Source organism: Mixophyes fleayi, chromosome 6 (assembly GCF_038048845.1).
Source record: "Mixophyes fleayi isolate aMixFle1 chromosome 6, aMixFle1.hap1, whole genome shotgun sequence".
Classification (NCBI taxonomy): domain Eukaryota; kingdom Metazoa; phylum Chordata; class Amphibia; order Anura; family Limnodynastidae; genus Mixophyes; species Mixophyes fleayi.
Genome location: NC_134407.1, coordinates 147,751,213 through 147,770,528, shown reverse-complemented (window position 1 = coordinate 147,770,528; position 19,316 = coordinate 147,751,213). Strand labels below are relative to the sequence as shown.

At 43.9% G+C, this 19,316-nt stretch overlaps 1 protein-coding gene across 2 annotated transcripts in view; it reads left to right on the top strand.

Annotated features, from left to right (window-relative positions):
• The window catches only part of CDH4 (cadherin 4), a 615,053-nt gene extending 596,249 nt beyond the window's left edge, over window positions 1–18,804 (top strand). For both annotated transcript variants that reach the window (XM_075176773.1, XM_075176772.1), the window contains exons 15-16: window positions 1,526–1,690; window positions 18,401–18,804. In XM_075176773.1, coding sequence (XP_075032874.1) covers window positions 1,526–1,690; window positions 18,401–18,607 — 372 coding nt within the window. In that variant the 3' untranslated portion in view covers window positions 18,608–18,804. The remainder of the gene's footprint in view (window positions 1–1,525; window positions 1,691–18,400) is intronic.
• The last annotated feature ends 512 nt before the right edge of the window (window positions 18,805–19,316 follow it).

Here is a 19,316-nt window from a genome sequence, read left to right as displayed (position 1 = left end):
ACCAACCACAGGTAGCATGATTCTACAAAAATGGCCTCTAATAGATCCAGGCAACATAGACCTGATAGGCAGGAGAGACCTGATACACTGCCCTTGGACTGCAGAGGCAAATGAAGTAGCAAACAGTCTTCACTTGAAAGTAGTGTGCTGCACACAGGGTGCCAGGAACTTAATAAGACACAAAGTGCTGACAACCTTTTCTGTCTGTTGTTTTAAAGTGGTGAGTGATCAGCAAGTTAAGATGCCAGTCTCAGAATAATACAAACGAGTAAATAAATACACCACAGAACTTAAAATACTACAAATTACTGATTATAATTCTTAAAATTAGACTGTTTCCATACTGTATAAACACCTCTGTTTGTTTTTGTCCCTGCCATGTTATGAGCTGTTGAACACTGCTCAGCTGGGGCCTTAAAGGCCTTCAAGCCTGCTGACAGCTTACTCTGACAGAACCTCCTTAGTAGTCCTAGTGAGGAACTGCACTATGTGAATAGTGGTGTCATTGATAAGTGCGAAACACCTTTCTTCTCTCCCCTGGGACTCTGGATTCTCTCTCTCCTATCAAACTGTCACATAATGTACTTTTCATGGGATCCTGGCCCCTGTGATCCTCTCCTAGTACAGGTTCCCCCATCACCTTCTCCCCTGTCCCATGACATTCTCTACCTGTGATCCTGGCCGCTGTTATTATCTCTTAGTACAGTGCACCCTCTTGCCTTCTCCCCTGTCCTGTGATGTTTTCTCACTGGGATCCTCGTCCCTGTGATTCTCTCTTAGTACAGTGCACCCTCTTCTCCCCTGTCCTGTGTCATTTTCTCCCTGGGATCCTCGTCCCTGTTATTATCTCTTAGTACAGTGCACCCTCTTGCCTTCTCCCCTGTCCTGTGACATTTTCTCCCTGAGATCCTCGTCCCTGTGACTCTCTCTTAGTACAGTGCTCCCTCTTCTCCCCTGTCCTGTGTCATTTTCTCCCTGGGATCCTCGACCCTATGACTTTCTCCTAGTTCACTGTCCCTCTCCCCACTCTCATTTGTCCCCTGACATCCTCTCCCTTGGGTCCTGTATCCTGCATCTTTCTCCTAGTCCACTGACACCCTTGCCTCTCCCCTGGAATTCTGCTCCCTGGCACCTTCCCTCTTCCCTGATTAAATATATGGTAAACCCCAAATTATATGCCATTTTTCATATTTTATCTCCTATTTATCGAACACTGAAGAAGATTGATGTTTTTGCAAATACGAAAAACCCCATGAATAATAAACACCTAATTCCCCAAAAAATAAACACTGAAGACCAGAAACCATAATTATATTTATGCCAACTATATATACATTGTGAATATATCTGATACATCAGGATATCTCTGCTAAAACAAAAGTGAATTATTCCATTATTGAGTCACCTGTTCCAAGTAGGGACATACCTACAGCCAGGTAGAATTTCCCTGGAGCCAGCTATGGTCTTTACATGATGGTTTTTAACTCTCCATATGGCGTTAGTAACATGTTCACTCTCCCAACAGGACTATGACCTGAGTCAGCTACAACAGCCTGAGTCACTGGATCATGTTATGAACAAAGTAGCAGGTGTTAGAAGGGTGGACGAGAGGCCAGTAGGGGCTGAGCCACAGTATCCAATCAGACCTGTAATTCCACACCCAGGAGACATTGGTGACTTCATCAGTGAGGTAACTTTTGTTAAAGCATTTTATAGTAAAATAGAGCATTCTATCAGTTTAAAAAGTAAGAGTCCAAAGGTAATTAATATTATTGTTTATTCATATAGGGCCTAAATCTTACACAGTGTTGTACAAATAATATGTAATCATTCACATCAGTCCCTGCTTTGTTGGAGCTTACATTCTAATTTCCTGACACACACACACACACTTGTTATTTTGTTATTATTGCATCGTGAGGACCCATGTCTGGAACATGGAGTGTAGGGACACTCTTTTCCTAATGCCCTGTCGACAGAACAATCACAGGGGTATGTGTAGGAGCTGTTTGCAGGGCCGGTGCAAGGGTTCTCGGTGCCCTAGGCAAAATTTCAAAATACCTCCCCCCCCCCCTTCCCCCGCGAACACACCAAATACCCGCCCCACACTCCCTTACATACTTGACTTTGTGCTTTTGTGTTTAAAAAAAAAAGAAAAAAAGATAAGCCTTACCTGCTCCAACGGTCCAGATGCAGTGATGTTTGGTGCTGAATGCTGTCCAGACTCCACTGCAGACACAGGATTTCTAGAGGGGAGGTATCCAGGTGTTAGATTTCAGAACAAAAAACGTGACACAATAAGCCTATGAATTATGCACTTGTTAAACTCAATGGACAGCCCTAACATGTCCCTTCATCACATATGTTCCTTCATCACACCACTGCACCTTCTTTGCATCACACCACTGCACCCCCCTCTGCATCACACCACTGCACCCCCCTCTGCATCACACCACTGCACCCCCCTCTCCATCACACCACTGCACCCCCCTCTGCATCACACGCAAACTATGGTGTAGAAATTCTACCCCATAGTTTGCAAGTCAAATACAGAGCATGAGGTGCCAATCAAATAGTCATTTTCTCCACCATAGTTTGAAAATCAAATATAGAGCATGAGGTGGTAAATAAGTCATTTTTTTCACCCGCAGAGTTTGCCAATGAAATATAGAGCATGAGGTGGCAAAATCATTTTTATACCATAGAAAAATGACTATTTGCCACCTCTTGCTCTATATTTTATTTGCAAGCTATGCGGGAGAAAAATGACTTATTTGTAGGGATGTGCACCGGCGACTTTTGAGGTCTCGTGTTTTGTGTTTTGGATCCGGATTTTCGTTATTTTTGAGGTTCGGATTTGTCTCGCAAAACACTTGACGAAAGGTCTCGGTTCGGATTTAAGGTATTGGATTCGGATTTTTTTTGAAAAAAACATAAAAAGTTTAAAAATCAAGTTTTTGGGCTTATTTTCACTCCTAGGCTATTATTAACCTCAATAACATTCAATAACAAGCATTTCCACTAATTTACAGTGTATTCTGAACACCTCACAATATAGTTATTAGTCCAAAACGTTGCAACAAGGTATCTTTCTGGACTGCGTAGAGGAGTGGGTCACCACAATATATATTAAAAACCCTGAACTTTTATGATTCGCACCAATAATTGTACCTGGACTGCGTAGAGGAGTGGGTCACCACAATATATTAAAAACCCTGAACTTTTATGAATCGCACCAATAAATGTACCTGGACTGCGTAGAGGAGTGGGTCACCACAATATATTAAAAACCCTGAACTTTTATGAATCACACCAATAAATGTACCTGGACTGCGTAGAGGAGTGGGTCACCACAATATATATAATAAGAAAACCATCAACTTGTTTGATTCGCACCAATAAATGTACCTGGACTGCGTAGAGGAGTGGGTCACCACAATATATATAATAAGAAAACCATCAACTTGTTTGATTCGCACCAATAAATGTACCTGGACTGCGTAGAGGAGTGGGTCACCACAATATATTAAAAACCCTGAACTTTTATGAATCGCACCAATAAATGTACCTGGACTGCGTAGAGGAGTGGGTCACCACAATATCTTAAAAACCCTGAACTTTTATGAATCGCACCAATAAATGTACCTGGACTGCGTAGAGGAGTGGGTCGCCACAATATATTAAAAACCCTGAACTTTTATGAATCGCACCAATAAATGTACCTGGACTGCGTAGAGGAGTGGGTCACCACAATATCTTAAAAACCCTGAACTTTTATGAATCGCACCAATAAATGTACCTGGACTGCGTAGAGGAGTGGGTCACCACAATATATTAAAAACCCTGAACTTTTATGAATCGCACCAATAAATGTACCTGGACTGCGTAGAGGAGTGGGTCACCACAATATATATAATAAGAAAACCATCAACTTGTTTGATTCGCACCAATAAATGTACCTGGACTGCGTAGAGGAGTGGGTCACCACAATATATATAATAAGAAAACCATCAACTTGTTTGATTCGCACCAATAAATGTACCTGGACTGCGTAGAGGAGTGGGTCACCACAATATATTAAAAACCCTGAACTTTTATGAATCGCACCAATAAATGTACCTGGACTGCGTAGAGGAGTGGGTCACCACAATATCTTAAAAACCCTGAACTTTTATGAATCGCACCAATAAATGTACCTGGACTGCGTAGAGGAGTGGGTCGCCACAATATATTAAAAACCCTGAACTTTTATGAATCGCACCAATAAATGTACCTGGACTGCGTAGAGGAGTGGGTCACCACAATATCTTAAAAACCCTGAACTTTTATGAATCGCACCAATAAATGTACCTGGACTGCGTAGAGGAGTGGGTCACCACAATATCTTAAAAACCCTGAACTTTTATGAATCGCACCAATAAATGTACCTGGACTGCGTAGAGGAGTGGGTCACCACAATATATATAATAAGAAAACCATCAACTTGTTTGATTCGCACCAATAAATGTACCTGGACTGCGTAGAGGAGTGGGTCACCACAATATATATAATAAGAAAACCATCAACTTGTTTGATTCGCACCAATAAATGTACCTGGACTGCGTAGAGGAGTGGGTCACCACAATATATTAAAAACCCTGAACTTTTATGAATCGCACCAATAAATGTACCTGGACTGCGTAGAGGAGTGGGTCACCACAATATCTTAAAAACCCTGAACTTTTATGAATCGCACCAATAAATGTACCTGGACTGCGTAGAGGAGTGGGTCGCCACAATATATTAAAAACCCTGAACTTTTATGAATCGCACCAATAAATGTACCTGGACTGCGTAGAGGAGTGGGTCACCACAATATCTTAAAAACCCTGAACTTTTATGAATCGCACCAATAAATGTACCTGGACTGCGTAGAGGAGTGGGTCACCACAATATCTTAAAAACCCTGAACTTTTATGAATCGCACCAATAAATGTACCTGGACTGCGTAGAGGAGTGGGCACTGGGCACCACAATAAAATATATAAAAAACCTTCAACAGGTCTGCATTACACTACACATACGGCTGCTCCTCCATCCTCTCCATCATATACATGTTGGAGTTTTAGCGTGTGACAACCTCTTGTTTTTGATAATGTCAGTGCATTTTGAATATTTTTCAATTTGCCCCACACCACTGAATGTACTTTATCTATGATACGCATCTATCTATCTTGACTGCGTAGTGTGGTGGCCCCGGTACACAATTTGGTACCGGGGCCACAATAAAATAAATACACCCTCCACGTGTCAGAATTCCACCAAACAAGTATCTGGACTGCGTAGTGGGGTGGCCCCGGTACCCAACTTGATACCGGGGCCACAATAAAATAAATACACCCTCCACGTGTCAGAATTCCACCAAACAAGTATCTGGACTGCGTAGTGGGGTGGCCCCGGTACCCATCTTGATACCGGGGCCACAATACCTCCTCCAAACATGCTACAGACAATTCGTCATTGAGATCCCATTAAGTATGTTAAAGACAGACAGGGTCCAAGTGTTATTAGTTGACTTTGTAAAGAAAAAAACTGTCCCTGTTGCACATAGTCGTGCAATGAAGACTTACTTTTTCATTTAAAGGCACGATCTTTCAAGTGTAGTGTTTGTAAGTCTAAGTCATATTATACTTTTGGTAAAATTGGTTTTTTTTGTTCCTCTTTATGTTAATTAATTAGTAATAGAATTAAAGTAGGAAATAGAATTAAATAGAATTAAAGTAGGAAATAGAGTGGTATAGAGTTGTAGTGTGGTATAGATAGAGTGGTCCACACAATATAATAATAAAACCCTCAACTGGTCTGAATTCCACCAAACAAGTATCTTGACTGCGTAGTGTGGTGGCCCCGGTACACAATTTGGTACCGAGGCCACAATATAATTTAAAAACCCTCCACGTGTCGGAATTCCACCAAACAAGTATCTGGACTGCATAGTGGGGTGGCCCCGGTACCCAATTTGATACCGGGGCCACAATACCTCCTCAAAACATGCTCCAGACAATTCGTCATTGACAGACCCCAGACAGACAGGGTCGTAGTGTTATTGTTTGACTTTGTAAACCCAAAAAAATGTCCCTGTTGCACTTGCACATAGTCGTGCAATGAAGACTGACTTTTTCATTTAAAGGCACGATCTTTCAAGTGTAGTGTTTGTAAGTCTAAGTCATATTATACTTTTGGTAAATTTGGTTTTTTTTGTTCCTCTTTATGGTAATTAATTAGTAATAGAATTAAAGTAGGAAATAGAATTAAATAGAATTAAAGTAGGAAATAGAGTGGTATAGAGTTGTAGTGTGGTATAGATAGAGTGGTCCACACAATATAATAATAAAACCCTCAACTGGTCTGAATTCCACCAAACAAGTATCTTGACTGCGTAGTGTGGTGGCCCCGGTACACAATTTGGTACCGAGGCCACAATATAATTTAAAAACCCTCCACGTGTCGGAATTCCACCAAACAAGTATCTGGACTGCATAGTGGGGTGGCCCCGGTACCCAATTTGATACCGGGGCCACATTACCTCCTCCAATTTCCAAGTGTAGTGTTTATAACATCTTAACACTACACTAATTCTAGCACGTCAAAACCTCTTGTTTTAAATAATGACAGGGCATTTAACTTTTGATTTAATTTATTGAATTTGTTGGCATTTTCTTTTACTTTTTGAACATGGCAAACGACTGTTGAATGGTCACATAATGCCAAAAAAAAAGGTGCAAGATGGAATTGTCCTTGGGCCCTCCCACCCACCCTTATGTTGTTGAAATAGGACATGCACACTTTAACAAACCAATCATTTCAGCGACAGGGCCTACCAAACAACTGTGGCTGAAATGATTGGTTTGTTTGGGCCCCCACACCAATAAAACAATTCATCTCTCCCTGTACAAACTAAACAGGCTCTACTGAGGAAAGATGTCGTCCTTATCCTCAACCTCTGATTCCTCTCCCCCTACAGTGTGTACTTCCTCCTCCTCACACATTATCAATTCGTCCCCGCTGGACTCCACAACCACAGTCCCTCTGTACTGTCTGGAGGGCAGTGCTGTACTTCATTGAGGAATTGATTATTCATTTTTATAAACATCATTTTTTCAACGTTGTGAGGAAGCAACCTCCTTCGCCGCTCACTGACCAGGTTCCCCGCTGCACTAAAAACTCTTTCCGAGTACACACTGGAGGGGGGACAACTCAGTTAAAAAATAGAGCCAGTTTGTACAGGGGCTTCCAAACTGCCTTTTGGAGTTCTACCACGTCACTACCTCTAGTTAATTTAGATTGCAAGGCTTGTAAATATAAATACTTTGAAGATAAAAAAAAGCAGGCTGCACAGACTGTGGAGCTAGAAAGTGAAATTAAATGGACCACGTTACTTTGGTGGCTATCTATGCCCCCCCCCCCCGCCCTACACTTGTAGTTGAATATAAATAAAGCAGCCTGCATAGACTGTAGAACTAGCAATTCAAATATACAAAGAAATGGACAAAGGCAGTTTGGTATCTGTCTGCATCAGATCCCCTCTCCACTAGGAGTAAAACAGAAAACTTTTCAGCCGTTATATAATCTAGAATATAAATAGAAATTGAGAAATGCAATTTGGTATCTGTCTGCATCATAATCATCAACATCCTCCTCAGCGCCAGCTACATCAATATCCTCCTCCCAGTGCACAACATTCACACCTTCATTAGCCAAATCTGTAACTGGACTGTGGGTGATCCTTCCAGCATATGCAGAGGGCGTGCTGCAAATGCTGGATGGAGTCACCTCTTCCCGTACAGTGATGGGAAGGTCAGGGTTCACAACCAACAACACCCTTGGACTCGCCTTGGGGATTTGTGATGTCATCTGTTTAGAAGGCAGAGTTCTTTGCTGTTTTGTTGTTGTTGCTGACAGCATAACTCTCTTAAATTTTTTGTAGGGGGGGGGAGGAGGGCTTTGATCCTTGGGTGAAGTTGGACCACTAGTCATGAACACGGGACAGGGCCTAAGCCGTTCCTTGCCACTACTTGTCGTAATTGGCATATTGCCAACTTTACGTTTCTCCTCAGATGATTTTAAGTTTCTTTTTTTGCTGTTTTTTGAGAACTTGGGCTTTTTGGATTTTACATGCCCTGTACTAGGAGATTGGGCATCGTGCTTGCCAGACGACGTTGATGGCATTTCATCGTCTATGTCATGACTAGTGGCAGCAGCTTCAGCATTAGGAGGAAGTGGGTCTTGATCTTTCCCTACTTTATCCTCCAAATTTTTGCTCTCCATTATATGTAGCACAAGATACTGCAGAATGTGTGAACTTGGTAATATTGCAGTACCAATGGACTTATAATGCTGGATTGGTTTTGCAAATTTGGTTATAATTATTATATTTATTTTTTTTTTTTTAATTTTTTATTTTTTTTTACTTTTTTTTTATTTTTTACAAACTTGGGAATAATGGGGAAATAACTATGCCCTTAGAAGCACAGAGCACAGGACACAGCACCACTGGACTGAACAGGACACGGCACAGGACCCAGCAGCACTACGGAACTCAGCAGGACAGAGCACAGGACACAGCACCACTGGACTGATACTGCAGAATGTGTAAACTTTGTAATATTGCAGTACCACTGGACTTTTACTGCTGAATGTGTGAACTTGGTAATATTGCAGTACCAATGGACTTATAATGCTGGATTGGTTTTGCAAATTTGGTTATAATTATTATATTTTTTTTTTTTTTTTTAAATTTTTTTTTTTTTTTTACTTTTTTTTTATTTTTTACAAACTTGGGAATAATGGGGAAATAACTATGCCCTTAGAAGCACAGAGCACAGGACACAGCACCACTGGACTGAACAGGACACGGCACAGGACCCAGCAGCACTACGGAACTCAGCAGGACAGAGCACAGGACACAGCACCACTGGACTGATACTGCAGAATGTGTAAACTTTGTAATATTGCAGTACCACTGGACTTTTACTGCTGAATGTGTGAACTTGGTAATATTGCAGTACCAATGGACTTATAATGCTGGATTGGTTTTGCAAATTTGGTTATAATTATTATATTTTTTTTTTTTTTTTTAATTTTTTATTTTTTTTTACTTTTTTTTTATTTTTTACAAACTTGGGAATAATGGGGAAATAACTATGCCCTTAGAAGCACAGAGCACAGGACACAGCACCACTGGACTGAACAGGACACGGCACAGGACCCAGCAGCACTACGGAACTCAGCAGGACAGAGCACAGGACACAGCACCACTGGACTGATACTGCAGAATGTGTAAACTTTGTAATATTGCAGTACCACTGGACTTTTACTGCTGAATGTGTGAACTTGGTAATATTGCAGTACCAATGGGCTTATACTGCAGGATTGGTTGTGAAAATTTTGTGGTAATTAAAAAATATTAAAGTAGTTTTTGGTATTTTATAAAAAAAAAATTTTTTTATTTTTTTAAACACAGGGGAATATTGGGGAAATAACTATGCCCTTAGAAGCACAGAGCACAGGACACAGCACCACTGGACTGAACAGGACACAGCACAGGACCCAGCAGCACCACTGACCTCAGAAGGACAGAGCACAGCACACAGCACCACTGGACTGATACTGCAGAACACAGCACAGCACAGCACAGCACAGCACAGCACAGCACAGCACAGCACAGCACTAAACAGCACAGAACTAAACAGCACAGAACTAAACAGCACAGAACTAAACAGCACAGAACTAAACAGCACAGAGGACCACCTAACACACCCTCCCTCTACCCTGATCAATGCCCGAGTGAAGATGGCGGCGACTAGCGGGGAATTTATAGGATCCGAGTATCGCGAGATCCGACAACGGGATTATGAGTCAGAGCCTCAGTTTCACTTTTGAATTTGGCGCCAATACCCGGATCTGTCTCGGATCCGACTCGGATCCGCAACGTTCGGGTGGGCTCGGATTTCAGAAATCCGAGCGCGCTCATCCCTACTTATTTGGCACCTCATGCTCCATATTTGATTTTTAAACTATGCTGGAGAAAATTATTATTTTATTGGCACCTCATGCTCTATATTTGCAAAAAATAACATTCTATTTACTTACTGTTTTTTCCCCAGAAGACTTGTCAGCAGATGCAGGGGGCTCTTCACACTTCTTCTCTCCTCTCCAATGGCTGCCAAAACGCTCCTCGGCTTCCAAAACACAGAGGAGGGGGGTGGAGCGGTGCGGTGCATGCTGGGAGGGGAGGGGGCTCTGGGAAATAACTTTACTCACACTGTCAGTGACAGACAGTGTGAGAACATGAGGGTGGGGACAGCACATTTCTGGACCTGGACGGAGGCGCCGCCGAAGAGGGTTATTATCACATGATCACTGACTGACTTCAGTGATCAAGTGTGAGTGCGACGGGCGGTGCGGCCCGGGCGCATCCATGGAACAACCACTGGTCCACTCCGAAACAGCAGGCGCCATTCCGCTGCTGTACTCTGTGCCAAACACCGCTGACTAGATTAGAACATCTAGTCACTGGCGCCCTGCAGGTCCCGGCACCCTAGGCAACTGCCTAAGTTTGCCTAATGGAAGCGCCGGGCCTGGCTGTTTGTCACCAGAGTTAGCACATGAGATTTACACTTTGACTTTACATAAAGTACTGACACGGACTGCAAGATGGGGAAAGTGTCATGTATTTTGACTGTCTGAGGATATCCACATTCCCGCATATATAAATTAACAAATAATAACAATGGTATGTAAAGTTTTGTGTATTCTGGCCATCTGGGGACATCAGCATGCCTGCTTACACCGACACCTAGCCATGGAGGCTACAGTCCTGTTCAACCACTTTGCATCATTTCAACAAGTTTGATCCCTCTTTAAAGCTGTTATGCAGTTCTTAATGTAGAATTTCACCCCCGACCAGTTCCGATCTTTGAGTATGGATGGTTCAGCCATGAGGCACGCAACACAGTCTCGCTTTCCGGGCACCCGGCATGTCTGTATAAACCTCATCAGGTGTTTCTCCACAGCCTGGACCTCCTCTCTGTCCCAGGATTTCCTCTGCAATTCTTTGCAACCTGGAAGGAAGCAGAGTGGTCCATTATGGCTTTGCAAAATGCAGAAAAGGCAAAGTTCTTCTGCCTAGAAAAACTGTGTGCTACACCTACCTGTGGAAGCCATGGCTGGGCACTGGTCCCGTGTTGCCAGGTCCATACACCGCCTCTCTTCTGACGTAGAAGTGTCGACTAAACGCTTGGCTACTTGTCCCTCTGTCACGGGGGATTGCTCATCATCCGACATGTCGCTCTGTAACTGGACCGATTCTGAAATTAAACAGATATGTAAATGGCCGAGGTAAAAGTCAAAAGCATACATCAGACACAAGATTTTCCACTTACCGTCCAGATCAATGTGCATCTCGTCCAAATTCTTGCCTTTGAATTTGGCCAGTCTGCCACTCTCGAGAGCCATTAACAGTTTGCTGATCATGGCGAGTTGGAGGGTACCTTCTAGGAGGCGTTAATACTGCCAGTGCACCCTGATGTCGTCCCCAAGGAAGTCTGCCAACTAATCCAGTTCCTGTGTCATATAGGTTGAGGACCTTCGAGAGAGTGGCAATGTGCTTTTGAAGCTTCGTGGAAGACAGCGTTTGGAGATGCTTGGCCCCACACTCTTGGGCAAACAGTCGTATGCAGTCAGAGCCTCTAAAGTGTGACAAGGCAGCTGGTCTGGCGAATATGTAGACATTTTGGCTATCCACTCCACATTTGTCACGCTTTTCTGCGAGAAGTTCCATTGCAGCTTGCATGGGGACTTTGCATACAAAGCTGTCCGCTCCGCAGACCACAACATCCTATGGAGCAGCCTTCAGTGTGCTCCTCTCCAGACCCTGGATTGTTCTGCACGTCACCTCCTCTTGCTTTACTTCAGCCTAATCTGCCAGTTCCAGTTGCCGCCTGTCCTGCGGTGCCAGTTCCAGTTGTCGCCTGTCCTGCGGTGCCAGTTCCAGTTGCTGCCTGTCCTGCGGTGCCAGTTCCTGTTGCCGTCTGTCCTGCGGTGCCAGTTCCAGTTGCCGCCAGCACTGAACCTCCGGCCATTGCCTCCTGTTGTGAGGTGCCAGCCTCTGCCCTCAGCTCTGAATCTCCTGCCGCTTTGTCCGGTCCTGAGTCCGCTGTGTCCGGTCCTGAGTCCGGTCCTGAGTCCGCTGTGTCCGGTCCTGAGTCCGCTGCCTCTACTCCCGAGTCTTCGGCCGCTGCCTCTACTCCCGAGTCTTCAGCCGCTGCCTCTTCTCCCGAGTCTTCAGCCGCTGCCTCTACTCCCGAGTCTTCAGCCGCTGCCTCTACTCCCGAGTCTTCAGCCGCTGCCTCTACTCCCGAGTCTTCAGCCGCTGCCTCTACTCCCGAGTCTTCAGCCGCTGCCTCTACTCCCGAGTCTTCAGCCGCTGCCTCTACTCCTGAGTCTTCAGCTGCTGCCTCTACTTCCAAGTCTTCAGCTCCAGAGGGGGCGCTGCCCTTACAGCCTGCTCCAGAGGGGGCGCTGCCCTTACAGTCTGCTCCAGAGAGGGCGCTGCCCTTACAGTCTGCTCCAGAGAGGGCGCTGCCCTTACAGTCTGCTCCAGAGAGGGCGCTGTCCCTCCAGTCCCCTCCCCAGTTGCCTGTACATGCGGTTCAGCCCGAGTTGCCTGTCCATGCGGTTCAGCCCGAGTTGCCTGTCCATGCGGTTCAGCCCGAGTTGCCTGTCCATGCGGTTCAGCCCGAGTTGCCTGTCCATGCGGTTCAGCCCGAGTTGCCTGTCCATGCGGTTCAGCCCGAGTTGCCTGTCCATGCGGTTCAGCCCGAGTTGCCACTTGGTGCTGTCTGCTCTGAGGCATCTCACAGTGCTGTCTGCTCTGAGGCATCTCAAAGTGCTGTCTGCTCTGAGGCATCTCACAGTGCTGTCTGCTCTGAGGCATCTCACAGTGCTGTCTGCTCTGAGGCATCTCACAGTGCTGTCTACTCTGAGGCATCTCACAGTGCTGTCTGCTCTGAGGCATCTCACAGTGCTATCCAGTTGGAGTGCTGTGCCCAGTCCGGGCTTCCTGTCAAGTGTGCCCAACTTACCGTCCCAGCCGGGGAATCTCCAGAGACTGCTGCACAAGCTGGGAACTCTTCAGAGTCTGCTATTGAGCCTGAATGCCCAAAAGCTTCTTCAGAATCTTCAGACCCTCCTCCAGCCTTCTTTGACGGAGACCTGAAACAATTTTCTTTAGTGCTTCAAGCTTGTATGAAGCAATTTGAAGAATTTTCAGTATATTTCTCTGACCAATTTAACCAAGTTGGTACGATTATCATGAATTTCAGAGGGGAGCCACAGACTTGGGCTTTTTCCCTTCTTAAATTTGATGATCCCATTACCCACAACACCATGGACTTTGTAAATGCAGTCTGTCAGAAATATCTTCCACCTCCAGTAAAGTCACCTGATCGGGATCTCTCTATGCCACCTCAGTCTCAACAAGCATCAACCTTGGTGACTGGCTTTTTGGGCATACCGCCATCTTCTAATAGAATAAAAGGTCCTATTCCGACCCTTGGCTGGGACTCAGACTCTGAAAGTGAGTTTGTTGAAGATACAAGAGACTTAGTGGATGAACTTGCCAATTCTTCTTTTGCTTTTGAGGAATTGGGTCTTCTCTGTGCTCCTTTGGAGAAGAGTCCAATTGGATCTTCAGGAAGATCCCATAAAAAGAAAAAGAAGAAGAGGAAGACCTGAAGGGAGCTTGTATGGAGCGTCTGGAATCCGCTCCTTAAAGGGGGGCTATGTTACAACTCTGTCTGTTGTTTGTACCTAGCAGTAGTGCCTCATATCACCAGAGATGCTGCTGTTCTGTTCCTGAACTCTTCTACGTACCTGAAGGAGTTAATCTCCTTGCATTATGCCTGATTAGAACTGCACCTGTTGCACTGCTTTAAGTACCTGCCTCTAGCTGTGCTTTGTGCAGTTCATCCCGTTTGTTCCTGGCTGCTGCTAACCTGCTCCTGTGCTATTTGGTATATACCTGCTGGACTGAACTTCTGTGTATGACCCCTGCCTGTACCTTGGACCTTGCCTGCTTGCCTGAGACCCCGAATCGTTTGCCTGTACCTTGGACCATGCTGTTTTGCCTGTTGCCCTGACCTTTTGGACAGACTTCTGGACCTCACTAATTTGCTTGATCTCTGCCTGGCTATTTGGATTTTGTCTGATCACTGCTTTATCCTTGGACTCTGTCTGCTTTCCTGGACAGCCTTGTGCCTTCTGGACTGGGGTAAAACTTATAATACCTGTTCCTGCCATTTTACTATACAGTTTCCTTAGGAACCTGTTCTTATCCGTGGATCTGAGTAATCTTTGTTTGTGTATTTACCTGAATAAAGACACTTTGCTTTACACTTCTGTTGCTCTTCGTGAATACACTGGGATTCATAACACCCGTCATGCTGTCCTATCTGCATGATGCATTGATCATTTTTGACTGCGAGTAAGGCTTCATCCGGGTTCATGTCACTCAAGAGCTTCCAAAAGCCATCACTGATGTCAGGTGGAACAGGCTGAGCAAAGGCGCACAGTGACTGGACTCTGTTCTTGCCAAGTGTGAGCTTCTTGCCCCTTCATTTTAGCTTACATCTCTTCATGTATCGCCACAGGTATTTCCTTGAAAACAAGCCCTGGCAGGCTATACATTGCATGAAGCCTTCAGCATCCATCTCTTTATCTGGAAGTTTGCACGGGACCAGAACGCCATGTCCTGCCTTCATTGCCTCAGCAAAGTTGCCCCTATTGCGATGATGTGCTAATTGCATGCACCTTTCTTGCTTGGGGAATTTCAGGGCCCAGGCTACTTCAGTCTCATTGCGGTGAACATGCTCCATGTGCCGGGCACTTTTTAAGAGGGGCTTCTCACAATACAGGCAGTACTGCTTTTTGTTATACGCCCTGGAGCCATCACTGTTTCTGGAGAGCGTTTGGACAGACACTGCGCCGTCTCTCTGACTCTCTGTGTTTAAAATACGGCTAGCAGAAAGTCGAGAATGGTTGTACTTAGAACTCATCTCTGGGTACCTGTAATCTGCTGCGCTGGTGGGCAACGGGGCATCACCGCTGCTGTCTGAACCGCTCTCCTCCGAAGTGTCAGGGGCATACTCGTCTCCAGTGCTTTCTGGGCTATAGTCGGAGCTCTTAGTGGGCTCTGTAATGCTTCACTGTCCCCGTTTTACCTTCAGCAGCAGACGGATTCGACTGTGTCTTTATCCACTTGGTGTACAAAGCGACGCAGGATGCAGTCACTTCCGTTTCCTGCTCCTGCTATACATTCGGACAGAATACTGGCCTATAGCGGTGGGAGGCACACACACTTTCTCCCCTCCCCATCGGACACACGCACACTTTTGTTCCGACAAATGTGACTCGTGGGGACATACCAGATTTTTATGCTGAGTATATCAGCAAGGTCCTATGCATTGATTAGCCACAGTGTTGGTGTGTTAACAGGTAAATGTCCCCACAAGCATATGAATGCAAGTACAAACACACACACACCCATTATGTCAGAAGCCAATTAACTTATAGTATGGTTTGGGACTGTGGGGAAAAATGCCACACAGATAGGCCCTTGGACGCAATCGAACTCATGATCCAACACTGTGAGGCAGTAATGCTAACCACTATGCAACCCTGTTGCCCATAAGAGATGAGGTAGGAGTTTCTTTCTTCTCAGATGTGGTCATCGTTTAGGAAGTGTTGTTTCCATAAGCCCTTGTTGGGTTAAAATTATGTTTATGTAGCCTGAAGAACATGTTTAGTTTGCCAGCTTTTTATTTCTGTGTTATGAATTATTCAGGCACTACTGTTACCATGGCTCTCTTTAGAACCACCTCAGTGCCTGCCTATAACTCAATGGAACCCCACTAGCACACTGTAACTGCAGCCGGTCCATGCTGTTCTCAACTCTGATGACTTAATATTTCAAAGCTAGTACTGGAGCATCTAGGAAATTCAAAAAGCTGTGTGCACTAAATAAAGCACCTGACTGGATGATCATGTGACCGGTGTAATCAGGTGCTGGACTCATGCGTACACCTCCCATTCCAAGCTATTTCAGCTTCTCACTTCCTCATACTTCAAAGCACACTGAGGAAATTGAGAAAAGTCTGACTTAAAGGCATTGTTCAAGTCTGATCAACCGCCCCTTTTTAAGTTCTTGTCATCTCAGCCTCCTTGTAGAAAATAGGTCGATACTCAACCCCCATCTGGACACCCATTGATACCTGTAAGTCACGCTATATATGTGTATGTGCAGCCACTGTTCAGTACAGCAGAACATGTGTATGATAAAAAATATATAGACACAGTAACCCGTAATGAGGTGGCAGCCATGTCTTTCTGCAGGATGGTTTCCTAAACCCTTATAGGAAATTTGCGGTGTGACAGACAACACAAAAAGCACTGGGTGGATTGAATCCTGCAGTATTGAGCTGCCTGAAATTAAAAACCCATTAATCAGACTCTTGTCTGCAGTAATAGTGGGGTTGCCAGAGAAAGGCCCCATCCCATTTGGTATATGTGGGGCATCAACCCCTAAAATCTAACCCTTGAGCAAGAGAGTGAGCATAGGGGCGATGAATAGGCATGTCATGTGCTGCTTGTATAATACATCTGGGACCAGAATCCTTTTTAACAGGTTGTCAGTAGGCAGCTGAGGAAGAATGGCCTCTCAGTGACAGCTTTTCATTTTTTTTCATAGTAAGGTTAGCAAGGGGGTTTAGGAAAGCATCCTGCAGAGAAACATGACTGCCACCCCATTACAGATTACTGTGTCTACATTCTCTTCATAATCGCTTGTAAAGTACAATGTGAAAGGGGTGCTGCTGTATTGAAAATCGGCAATGGTTGGATGCTCTGTGGAAGCTTTTCTCACTGTGTAAACAAAATTGCCATCTTAGCTGTAATGTGACAGTCAGGTCCATCTGCTCCGTATTTGGAGGCCTTTTAATTTGGCTTTCTATTCAAAGTAATCAGAGAAATTGAGAGGGTGGAAGGGGGTTATTGCCATTTGGTCAAGTCCAGAAAATGTGCATAAGGCATACCAAGAATTAATATCTATCATTCTATACACAAATGACTGAAAACCAGAGTATTTTTCAGCAGTAATATAGGATACTGTAGATTATGTTTATTATGTATATTATGTTTCTTTGCACTCTCTTTTTTTTATTAAAGAAAGCTCTTTCCTGTTTTCTAATTAAATCAAGATTTTATTTCCTCAGAGACAGTTGGCAGAAGTCAGGAATATTAAATGCAGCCATGTTTTCATTAGAATAACATATTGTTCTGAACATTTATCTGTCAGTATATTGCTAATAGATTGATTCTGGGGTTCACCGTTGCATAATTTAAGCCATCTGACTGTGAACAATGCTAAAATCGCCTGTCCTACATAAAATACCACTAGCCCAAGTGTTACCTCATATAGAAGATGTCTTATGTTAAATATACTGCTACTCACACTTACAAATGTATATATGCAAAAGGTTTTGTGAAGCTAAAAGAGTTAAAGGGCCTGATTTAGACTGGAATGCAACAGATTCCATGTAAGTGAATGTGTATGTGCACTGTATTCAGAGTTGAAGATATGTCCAGGTCTGAATGAGTAGCAGATGCATATGGTTGATAACAGACACACCCTTTAGACTCTTACATCTCACTTGCAAACATGTGCAAAAATTTATTTTATATGTTATGAACATAATTATTATATAGCATCATTTAAACTTGAAATAACCAAGTTAATACAGCAAGAACAAATTCCCGACATGTGGACAATTATTATTTTATCTTTCCTACAACAGACTCGGAAAATCCTTATTCACTACAAGCGACTACTAAAGTCTCAATAAACATCTGCAAATCATTAGCGAACCTCTAATTACAAGCAGTTCATCTTAACTGCTACGTTTACCTGCCTATGACCACCCGCAAATAGAACTCTTTTTCAGTCGTATCTGCGACTATGTACCAGTCTGAATCTGAACGTAATTGCTCAAACTCGCTCATACTGTACATTGCCTATTTTTGAACATGACTTCCCTTCCCCATCACGCCTTTAAGTGCCAAAAGTCACAGGTGTGCTTGATGCCTACACAGGATTGGAGTGGCCATTTTGTGACTGTCATTAATCATTAGCAACCAGTAACATCACTGAATTACAAAGGAAACTTTTTAAGCACATCACACTGTCTGTCTGTAGGGCTGTTGGAAAACACTGTTGGGAGCCACTGGGCTTTATTCCATTATCTGTCACCCTTTTTATTACACCATACTGCAATGTCTATTTTCTTCTGTTTTTCTTTCCTCACAGGGTCTCAGAGCGGCTGACAATGATCCCACAGCGCCACCTTATGACTCTCTCCTGGTTTTTGACTATGAGGGTAGTGGTTCCACCGCTGGGTCTGTTAGTTCTCTCAATTCCTCTAGCTCTGAGGACCAGGACTTTGAGTACTTGAATGATTGGGGTCCTCGCTTCAAAAAACTAGCCGACTTGTACGGTGGAGGAGATGATGATTGACAGGACGTCTGCATCTTATCGGAACATAACCTCCTCAGTTGTACAGTGGCAGCTTTCATTTTTTTTATTATTAAACTCCCGACTCCCAGCCCCCTTCCTGACTGTGTTCTTTTTAATGTTAAATTAGGCAAACTTTTTTTCTCTGCTTCATTCCAGTTTTTATTGGCAGATATATAAAGCAAAAATCTTTTTTTCTCTTCATTTTTTTTTATTTCGCTCCGCACCAGGCAAGAGGAATATTATTTTATTTCCAGTATACTATCTATTCAATGTTGCAGAAAGTTTAACCAAGTCTGTTGTAACACTTGGCAGTGACCTCGGAATTTGTTCCTCAGCTTATATTGGTAGTGCTATTGCAGGTAGGCACTCTACAAAAGAGACTGCAAGATACATGATGTGAGTGCTTTACTGTTGCTACTATGATTGAGGCTCCAATATTCAATATTATTTGGCAGTCGACACATTTGAAATTTGTTTATTAAGACCTGAAAGTTCTGGAAAATCTCAATTTAGGAGTATTGCGACAATGGCTGCTTATAGCAGATTTTATGCATTTAGAATTGAGAGAGGGATATGGGATACTTTTGAGGACCGAGTAATGTTTTTTTTTTAAAGGAAAGTCCCATTTTCTTGTTTAAAATAAATGAGAGCACTTACCATGATAGACAATGTGTACCTGTCACCTCTACAGTGGTTTTTTTTCAGGCTG